We start from the raw sequence: 11,005 nt of genomic DNA on the forward strand, positions 1-11,005 counted from the left end.
GAAGAGCAGCACACAAACAGCTCTCCAGCTGCAGGAAAGAACTGACACACATCTCAAGTCACAACAAAGCCTTCGCCTCCCACACACCCTGTCCTCACTACTTTTTTTAAACCAGCCAGAAACAAACAGAGAGTGCAGCACATCCCAGGGAGCCAGAGGAACGAGCATCCAATATTTCCCTAGCTGCTGTGTCATCATGTAGGGAGGCTGCTTCTGAAGAAATCAAATTACCCTACATAAAGAGTATTCACTAAAAGAATCTCCTTTCCCTTAGAGGATCAGCAAGATTATATTATTTCCTGAAAATACTTTTTTAAAACTTTTTTTTTTCCCCAATCTATACTTGACAGGAGAGTAATACTGTCTGGGTATTTACTTTCACTAACCATAGCAGGTAATGTCTGCCATAGCTTGACAATTTCTTGGAACCTGCTGCTTGCATTTGGGATAAAGCATCAAACGGACATTTCCCATGGGATACAGACTGCTTGCTGTCCAGTAGAGTCAACCATTATTCTCAAGTACATTAGCAAGAGGGAAACAAAAGATCTCCCGTGCTGAATGCATTGCATTAACAGCACATTTCCACTAGTGCTGAAAACCTGTGCCCTTAATAGAAGTGCTCAGTAACCACCAGCCCTGCTGTCTGAGGAGCACTCTGAACTGTATAGAAGGCTTGTGGGAAAAGAACCTCCATTAGTACCCATTATGCTGTGATTTATGTTATGGGCTTAAAATAGCAAAATTAAACAGTTCTATTTAATCTACGTTCTAAAAAAAAGGCACAAAGACTTTGTGAAAAAAAATTATAACTGTTCAGATTGCATTTCCAAGAACTTTAACAGAGCGTTGCTTTGATTTGCCAGCTTTGCTTGCTGGCAGGGTGAAATTGAGACAATTTCACTGTCTGCAGAGGTAAAGAATACCCTTTTGGCATGGCAAGTTTGCCAGCTCTATGCAAATGTTATTCAACATAAGCAACTAAAACCTCTTGTGATTGCTTTAAAACATAATCTTTTTGGTCTGCAGCACATTGCACTTAGATCTAAGTACTCAGTGATGATAGAGTGGGTCTTAGGGCAAGACCAAATACAAAGAGCCCTTTTTAATCTGAAGATAGAAATGAACTCTGTTCGTGGCTACACAGTCTGCTTTCAATCAAATGATCATGAAATACATAAATACTATAAAATAAATACAATACATTCAGAGTTTTCTACATTGTAGAGAGCTTTAAGACTTCGCTAGCTCCCTGATGTAATGCATATAGAACATTCCCTTCTATACAGTACTACCTCCATGTACTCATACCTCCATTAAATGCAACACAGCTCAGACAACCTTCCTCTTTTGCCTGGATTCTCACCAGTCTCTGATTCTGTAAAACATTATATTGTTTCTTTAGGAAAAAAAATATTGCACTTTTAAAAAGACATAAAAATCCAACTGACTTCCCATTAACTCTGCCACACAGTCTGTTATTTAAAATAATATTTAAGAAAAAAAAAATGTTTCTCTAGTTGTTTTGTGTACATTCACAGCATTCTTCATCAAGATATCCTCAGAACATTCTTCCTTAGCAAATTCCTTATAGTTTTGCCATCGGACGTTTGAAACACAGCACGAGCTATCCGAGATACACGTGGCTGGGAGCCACGGGGCTGTCCACAGGCTCAGGATTTCATTGTACAAATGGGAACTACAATGACCAGAATAACCGTACAAGCTGCTGCTGCTATCAGGGCAGCTATCTTGCAAACCTTTGCTCTTCTGAACTCGGCTTCTTTGCGTTTTAATAAGGAATCATAGCCAGGTGTATAAATGTCTTCCATCCAGTATTCTAAGTTGTTTGGGTTTAAAGATTCTTGAGTCTAAAAATTAAAAGGAAACATTTGTTAATTGTCTGGGATCGGTTATCAATAAAATAAATAAAGCAGATGTGCCTGAAGGCCTCCCAGCTGCATCTGGGTCTGCTGTCAGGATAAAGTGGGTTAATGCTGCTCCTCACATCCCTTCAACTCTTGGTCCCAGTTCTATAAGGCTGACGGAAGTGGCAACAAAACACTGCAAAAAATAACCTCCTGCAATGGTATAATTCTGCTCCAAAATCCCTCACGTACCTCTGATTTGTGGGAAACTTCGTCATCCTGGATGGCATTTAAATAAAATCTCTTTAATCTGCTAGACAGCAGAGATGTCAGCAACTACCGGTCTGTTACTGCTTTGTAAATTATTAAAGGCCACCAGGAGGGGTTCTTAACTTGTACTCCTCACACGCTACATTCGACAAAACTAATCCTAATTTTGCTACCATAACTTGCTTGCAGAGTGCAATTGCCCAGCCCCACCTGGCCATCCAGTTCCTCTGGACCAGCAATTTGCAGACCCCTCCAGCAGAACAATGCCTGGGGATACCAGCCCTTCATTCCAGCATGGGAGCACATCATAAGATGGGTGTTGCAAGATGAAATCACCCAGGACAGAGTGATGCTCAGCTTCAAGCCATTCTTCCAACTCCACCTTCTCAGTGTCACCAGGATGCATGGTATTGTCTGATTTAGGGGCAGGAGGAGAAGGGAAACTGGACACTTTGCACATAACTTGGCACCACGCTTTACCCTGGACCACCTCCACAGATGAAATCATTTAACCTCAATGGCATAATCTCTGTTTCCAAAGGAGAAAATCCTCTGCTCATTGCAAAGTCTGAGTCTTTCTGAATTAGAAATGATTTTAAGAGTATGCTTAAGAAATTAAAGACTTTGCCCTCCCATTCCACACAGGTAACCAAAAGAAAAAAAAAAAGTGAAGGAAATCTGAATTGGTCAGAAAATTAAAGGCAATTTGAAGAACCTTATCGGTGTCTCCACCTGAACCTTTCTTTTTTTCTTCAATCTTTTTTTTTTCTTCCTTAAAATTTGAGATCTTCAAGCTTTGTATTTCAACCTCACTTGTTTTGTTTTTTTTCTTTTTCCCTTCATCCTTTCAGTTAGTGAAAATTGGGAAACCCAAGCACTAGGCATTATATTGCACTTACCAGCAGAAAGGAATAAGACAGAAATAACATTTTGAAAAATGACAGCTTCTTCTCAAAGCTGTCTCCTATATCTGAGGCTCCAAAAGGCCATTTCTTATAAAAATGAAAAAGATTCCATATAATCACGTTCCCGTGAGAACAGCCTAACGCACAGCACTTATGGGCTCCTAGCAGATGTGGTCCAAAGCTCGTTGGACTCCACACAAAGAAACTCCAGCCGACTTGAGAGGGATTTGGGTAAGCCTTTAATTGGCTTGAATTTTGTGGCCACAGGCTACTGGCTGAAACCTTGCCTTGCCTGAAAGCCACGTTTGCTTTGTGTACAAAACTATTACAAGAAGTGATTTTACAACTACTCCAGAAATAATTAAAATTGAGCAACATGATTTTATAATCATTTAACAGAGATCTCTATGATAGCACTAGTATGCTGAAACAGAGACCATCAGCCAAGTCTGAGATTGTTACATTTGGGCTCTGAATGACCTATTCCAGCCTTCTGAAAAAAAAAAATCAGCAATCTCATCTCTAAAGGCATCAGAAAATAGCCTGACAGTGTTACATCCCAGTGGATCATCAAACACAGAGCAAAGGAGTGAGATCTCACACAGACCCCACACATGGGACAAACTTTGGCCTGACCCAGCAGACTTGTCAAGTTTCAGGAGAAATTTTAAATAAACAAAGGTAGAAAACTCCAAAGATAGACATGTTATGCTTCAAGGAAATTACAGTTTTGGACCTCTCTGCCTTGGTATTGACCTTTTAACTACTTCAGAAGGAAGATGCATTATTAAAAAGGCCCATTACTGTTAATCAGCTTCCTTTCCTATTTCATTGCCAGATGTAGGAATGTTCATTAAAGCATAATGTATTTACTTTCAGTTCTAATAAACTTAATCACTGGGGAAAAAAAACCCACTCATCAGTCTGTGGCTATTTTTTAAGTTTGGCAGTAAGCTCTATTATGAAGTCTAGACATGTGCTTTGCAGAGTAGATGCAATTCTGACAGTCCTTTTGGAGGGAGAGAATCAAACCAGTAAAGTTTTATCACCTTTATCCTAAAGATAAATGATGGCAATAAGCTGATTTCTCCAGTTTGCTCACAGTCACACAGAGCTGCTTACAGGGAACAAAACGGCCCTACGAGGAGCAGATGGAGAACGTTTCTCCCAGGGGAACTTTGCTCCCAAATGTCACCTCCCTTGTTGTCTCCACACATCAGATAAGGGATGCTTTGCGACTGCCTGCTGCAGAGGAACTTCTTTCAGCCTAGCTCTACTCTAGCATACAGTCTGCATTGCCAGGGCTAGGCATTTAGTAAGCCCTCTAAAGCTTTTAAAACCAAAAAGCAGCAGGCAGCTGAGGCAAGATGCAGCCTGGTCCCTGAGCTACATGGTTTCTCTCTGAGGGCACTTTAGCAAGGAGTAGGGGCTGGTGAGGACAGGGATGTTTGCATGAGCTGAGTCAGGAGGTTAATTTGTTGTGCACAAATTCCTGCACACACACTCATGGGACTGGCACTACAGCACTGTGCCAGTGATCATTTTAACTCCAAACCAGTCCTGAGGCATGGCATGAGACTGGGGCTATCCCAGTCTTTCTCCCAGTATCCTGATGCTCTCCTAGGGCTTAGTTTGATGGATTTGGAGCTGGGTTAGATACTTCAGCGCTGGACCATCAAGAACTGACGTGGAGCAGCAAGTCTTGGGCTCTTGCATGATATCTTCCCTGGCAGACAAGCTCTGGAGACAAGCAGATTCCTTGAGTTGCATGCACCACACAGACTGCTGATCACAGAAACGTGTCAGCGTGGCCTGGTAAACCCTGAGCTGCAGGTCAATGCACCCCAATTTCTGCTAATTTCTGCAGCTAGCTGAGGTGGCTTCCTCTGCTCTGGAGCACACGTACACACACCCACAACAGGGTATCCAATGTAGGCACTCAATTCTGGGGCTGAGTAGCCCACTATATATAAGGATTGGGATTTCAAGTACATCACAATTTGAGAAAATTTAAATCCAGATTTGAATTTATCTCCCAGTAACTTGCTCTGCCTGTTTCAGAAGAGCCTGCACACTCCCAGGCTAAACTAAAATGCAAACAAGACACACTGTTAGCTGATCTGCTCTTCACATGACTCTGGTTTCCAACAGCCACTTCAAAGCTGCAACAGTGATATGTTTCAAAAACAGTGATGGTCTTGAGCATTTTCTACAAGTATTTTAATGTCTAACATGCCTGGCAAAATGGAAAAAAGCCCTAACACTTAAATTCTCTGTGATAATTCAGACAGAACAAGGATAGAAGGAAAAGCAGCAATGCTAGCTCCCGCACCACTCTGCCTTGCTGCAGCTCGGGACCTGTTCATCTCTGTACCCCTTTATCCCTCAACTCTTCTTTAGGGCTACTAACACCACAGTGGCTTAGCAGACACCTCTCCACTGCAGAATAGACTGGGAGGACCAACCTGCCAAGGATCACCATTCAGCAATGAAACATCCACACTCTTCTTCCTCTCTGGCAGGGATGGATAGGCATCAGCAAGACTAGAGGCTCAACACTGCATAGCTCCTTCCTCAGCTATCCAAATCCCTTCTTAAATTCATATTCTGGCAACATCCACTCGCAATCAAGACATTCAAATTAAACATATAGGACTCACTTGTAGGTCCAAAGCTGCAATCTTGCCTTTATCCCCAGAATTCCTTGTGTATTCCTCTATGGTCCACGACGGCTGCGCACGCTTCACTTCAGCCAGCTCTGTCAACCTCATGTCTGTGTAGAGCGGGTTGCTCTTCATGTGTGACTTGAGTGATGCAGGGTAGGGATGAGGACTAAAGACTTGTTCAATCAAGAATGCATCTTTTGGTTGTTTAGAGAGTCTATGTGGCTGTGGGATTTCGTATTGCCTGTCTGCCTGCAATAGGGTTCAAAAGAATTTGAGAGAAGAAACAGGACTATGAGGGGGTTAAACACAATGGACAGAGATATCCCTTTCAGAATCACCCTGTGATAAAACTAGTACCAGCTCGGACAGAGGTTTTGGGTTTCCTTAATCCATTTGCATACCATCTTCTCACAACAAGACCAAAGAGGTATTGAACAGATACAACTCCATGTTCACCATGACATGAACATAAAGCTGATGCAGAGGAAATTTAGGTTTTATATTTGTTTAGGTTTTGACTTTCAAAGTCAGCATTTTATCCTGGGAAGATCAATGTACATAAAAATCAAAGTCTGGGCCTACTAAGGGTAACCTTCTTCCCCTTCTGCAACTTACTAATAACCCATCATTTATGGTTTCTTGTTCACCCAATCTCATGTATTTCCATCAAACATCTTCCTCTCCTTTCTCAAACCTTTTCTGCTCTCATTCCCTGTCATCAGGAGGCACAGCATGCCCATCACATAGTCCTGTTTGACAAGGAAGTTGAAGGACCCTAACCTTCTCCACTGTCCATGAAGCAGAAACAACTACCCACATCCTGCATATTTTCAACTGAGCAGCAGCCAGAGCCCAACGCAAGGACAGCCACGGTAGCTTTGCAATCTGTGAAGATGGCAGTGGGCAGCTGTTGGTAGAGATGGGCATTTTTCTGACCGAGCAAAACAAGACCACAGCTATGCTCCATTTCCACAACAGGAGGCTTAAGACTCATCTAAATGACCGTGAAAGTCAGATACAGAGAACATAGCTACAGTTAGAATCTCACAGTATGCATACGAGGATTCTTTTCTTGAGGGATTTGAATCCATGAATCTATTTTGTTGCCTTTTAAATATGCACATACATCTTTGATAAAAGCTGTCACAATGCAATTTCAAAATATCCCTTCTAAAACAACTGCTAGAGAATTTCAATTTTCCTTACACTCTTTTCACCAAGTTAATTACCCAGCCTCCTTATATCACCACTGATAATGAAGAATACCATCATCCTCCAAAGATGTCATCCATACTATCCCCCCCCCCCTTTTCAAAAAAGCAAAGCTTTTAAGGAACAGCTTGACCATATTGCAACTGCCAAGCAGGAACATATAGGTACAAAATCACTCAATTATGATAACAGTAAAGACAAGCATAATATGGCAGGGCAAAGTATTGTCATACCCTGAGGCTTGTGATGACTACGGAAGACATTCATAACTAGATTATTTTTAAGCGCTTATTATACGAGTTAAAGTTGAAATTACCTCTTTAGATTTCCTGTGCCAGTCCTTGTTTTCTCCTCCATCTCTCTCTTTCATCTCCTCTTCCGTAATGCCAACTTGGTTGGTGTAAGTAATAGCTCTCCAGTCTCGCGGAGAGTTTGAAATACTTGCTATTTTGGATTCTGTTGCACTGTTTTCCTCTGTTAATGATCTGGATGACCTCCTAGTAAACAAACTTTTTTTTAAGGCTTTTACTCGAAGACTTTCACTATTACTTCCACTGGCATCAGAACAGCACCATTCTGGATTATTCTCCAGTTTGCCTCCATGAGGAGTGTTGTGGCACTGGAATATCTGTGGGGAGTTACTCTCATCTGAGGCAGCGTCGCTCGTCAAAGAATTGAGATCTATTTGTACGCTGACCTTCTCTGGCTGCTGGATTTTTTGATCCAACTTGCTTAATTTTCCCAGGACCTGAGAGATTTCTTCTCGGACACCTGAGAGAGATTCCAGTTTCTTCTCTATTTCGCCAATCCTCAAAACTAATTTGCAGACGCTCGTTTTCAGTTCATCATCTGTGTTACTGATGTCTGCCCGGACCACTTTATCCAATTTGTTACAGGCACTCCCGTTGGAGATTTTAGTCAAATTGTGCTCAGGTGAGCTCTCGCAGTCTGATTTATGCACCTGAGACAAGGAACCGGTGCTGTTGTAGCAGGAAGACTGCATCACCCCCGTGGACCCGCTGATACTCATGTCATCCAAAAAGCGGAAAATGTCACTGATGTCATCGCTCACAATTTCAGAGTCGTCATCTGACTGCTTAAGAGAATGCCGCTCTCCGTACTTGGCCTGGCCCGCTGCACACAAGTCCTTGCACTTCTTGTGGTCCAGAACTTGCTGTTCCGTTTGTGTCCCAACACTTGTGGTCCTGTCAATGCTTAAGATCTGAACAGAAGTACAGTTAATGCTCTTATCCTTAAACTTTTTGACCGGCTCGTGTTTCTCCACATCTAGAATGGAAGGAATTTCCTTGGGTTTATGCCCATTTGGTTTCACAGCGTAGTTTGCCTGCATAATTGGTTGCTGATCCTTCACGTTTAGATAGGACTGATGCCTGTCAGCTGAAGGAAAGTTTGGTGAGGGGCTGTTTGAACTCTGGTATCGCAGCTTCTCTTCAGATTGCTTCCTGTTAAAAAACGATCGTTCAAAATCAGGTACCTCCTCAGTATTTAAACTCCAGCTTTTAGCTGGCCAGGCAGTTTGCTTGGTTGGCTTCCCAGTCCACTTTTTGGTGTCCTGGGGTCCAAGAATAGGAGTTGGGCCAAAATACGTTGAAGCTTGAAGATCATCTAAACTTTCATGCTTCACTCGTCTTTTGTCTGGTATAGGAGAATAAACTGGATTCAGGTACTGGCTGCTGTATGGCATTTCAAAGCTGTGGTTGAAGAAAGCCTGCTTAGAGCTTTCTTTCCTGTTCTGAGGCTCTCTGTGTCCATCTTCTGGCTTTTTGTTGGATGGTATTAAGTTGGGAGATATCGTAATCAGATTATGAAAATCTTCTTTGAATATATTTCTTTTCTGGACGCACGACTGCATCACAAACGGCTCGTCATTCGAAATGAAAGTTTCTTTTATGCCTGCACTTATAGGCAAGGAGTCCTGGTCTGAAATAGATTCGTTTTCAATGTTCATGGGGAAGTACGTACTCTGCATCTCACACGGTGGAGATGAGGCAATGGAGTAGGACGCCAGCGCCTGCAGCCTGTCCAGAGAGGCAGCCCGGCCCTTCATCTCCTTATTCACCCCAAGTAAAAAGTTGGGTTCTGACGAGGGGACAAACTGTTGACAGTCTTTGCAGTCCATCTTTCTGCATTTTGAAGACCTTCTGACTGGAAAGCCCCGGTGAAAGTCCTGGTCGTTCAGCTCGCAGTTGGGCACGCACTCTGCCATATTGCAAATTTCCGTGTCAGATCGACAGGACTCAAAGGACTCTTTCTTCTTCACTTTCTGTCTTGCAACTGGAAGTTTCTCCTTGGCTACTCCCCCGTTCATTTGTATGAGGTTGAATATTGTTACTATATCTGCTGCAACCATGATTTTCTTTGATTGCTGATTGTTTACAGTGCATCTCATTTTGTCTTTGAACAAAGTAGCTGGGAAATTAGGATCCAGGCAAGCAGTGTAAAACAGCACACTTCTGAGCTTGGCCAACTGGGATAAATCAAACCTCGCACACAGGGACTTGCAGAGGTCCTGGTAAGAAACAGTATTCTGCTTTGTGTCCAGCTCCTCCAAGATCTTCACCAGGAAGAGCGAGGACTCCTGGCTGGACTCCATGGCTTAAGCGTATTTTGTTGGTCAGCCTGGAAACCACGTTCCGATTCTACAGCAACACACAACAGCAAACAAAAAAGACTGTAAGTCACCCACAGATAATATTCAGGACCTTGTCATTCAGCCACAGATGGGACCTCACTCTCGAGCCATGCGGTCAAGGGCTTGCTTGCATAACCGATTCTCAAGTTTCTGAACTGCAGGCTGTAATCCAAACATCAACGAAGTCAATACTTAAGTGGAATCAGGATTTAATCCAGGGAGGTTCATTTGTGTCAGGGTCCACCAAAGCAAACAAGTGAATAAACAGCAGAAGCTTTGGAAGAGCTGAACTAGTGGCAGATACACAATGTCAGCCTACTTCCTACAAGGCTTTCACAGAATTTCTTACCAGATTGTGAGAATTTGAAGGTACAGACATGTCAAGTTGTTTGGCAATAAGTCTAGCCCTAGCCTAACCAGAGATGATTTACCACACCATGACAACCCCAACTGCTTTCATATCTGATTGCAAATGGCTCACAGGAAGACCTTCTGACGATAAACTTCTGACATGTTTTCAGAAGTTATCTGAGCACAAAATTACCTTCTTACTTATTTTAAAGCATTATTTTCTCCTCTACTCGGATTGTTTCCTCTCAACACCATGACACATTTTCCAGAAACATGTTTTCCTAAGTTTATGATTCAGGAATGGAAAAGCTGCCTGGTCCAATGTGAAAAATCTGTGTGAGCCTCATTTCAACTATAAAGTGCAAAATTGAGAAAAGAGCAGAAAGAGTTAAGTGAAAAAATATTCCACTGAATCTTGAAACCAATCCAGCAGATGTTGAAGGGCTGGCTGCCAATCAGGGTGGATTTGAAGACTGAGAAATATCAAGGACAGAGAACATCCTCTTTAGTGATGTGTTCCCAGAGAAACCCAGGGAGTGCAGCTCCATTCACCAGCCCAAAATGATAGGGCAGAGGTGGATGGCAAAGCCTGCACATTTCTGTGGATAACAAGAACAGCTCGAACAAGCACAGCTAACACGAGCAAACATCTTGGGAAGGATATAAACCCCTTTACTTTCAGAGCTGAAACTACCCTCTAGCTGTTATGGATTAGGAAAGGATGTTGATGGGGGGCAGATTATTTTTCCTCTGCCTACTGTGAATATCCTTGTCGGTGTCTCTGCTGTTGGGCTACTAGGAGAGACAGGGCACAGGATGATGCAAGTCTGCTAATTCCTGTGTTTGGTCACTTTGTTATTCTTGCTGACAGCAACGACAGAAATAGTTTACCTTCCCCAGACAGGTATTGCACCTCCCTCCATTCACTCCCACCCTGTGATGACCCCTGAAACTAGCCTCTCTGTGCGTTAAGTGCAGAATATCCACCCAAATGGCAAAGGACACAAATCAGCCTTCAACGCTTCCTTATTACTCATTTAAGAAGTCACCTCCCAGCCCAAAACCTCAGGACTCCCGAGC

General features: G+C 42.7%; 1 protein-coding gene across 1 annotated transcript; it reads right to left on the reverse strand.

The window, feature by feature from the left end:
* Nucleotides 1-997: 997 nt before the first annotated feature.
* KIAA1024 (KIAA1024 ortholog) lies at nt 998-9,583 on the reverse strand. Its single transcript, XM_008946418.1, has 3 exons — nt 7,238-9,583; nt 5,704-5,958; nt 998-1,871 (listed from the first exon to the last, which is right to left on the reverse strand). The coding sequence occupies exons 1-3, from the start codon at nt 9,533-9,535 to the stop codon at nt 1,674-1,676; spliced, it is 2,751 nt and encodes a 916-aa protein (XP_008944666.1). The 5' UTR covers nt 9,536-9,583; the 3' UTR covers nt 998-1,673.
* Nucleotides 9,584-11,005: the final 1,422 nt, after the last annotated feature.

This window comes from Merops nubicus, unplaced genomic scaffold (genome assembly GCF_000691845.1).
Source record: "Merops nubicus isolate BGI_N331 unplaced genomic scaffold, ASM69184v1 scaffold9078, whole genome shotgun sequence".
Classification (NCBI taxonomy): domain Eukaryota; kingdom Metazoa; phylum Chordata; class Aves; order Coraciiformes; family Meropidae; genus Merops; species Merops nubicus.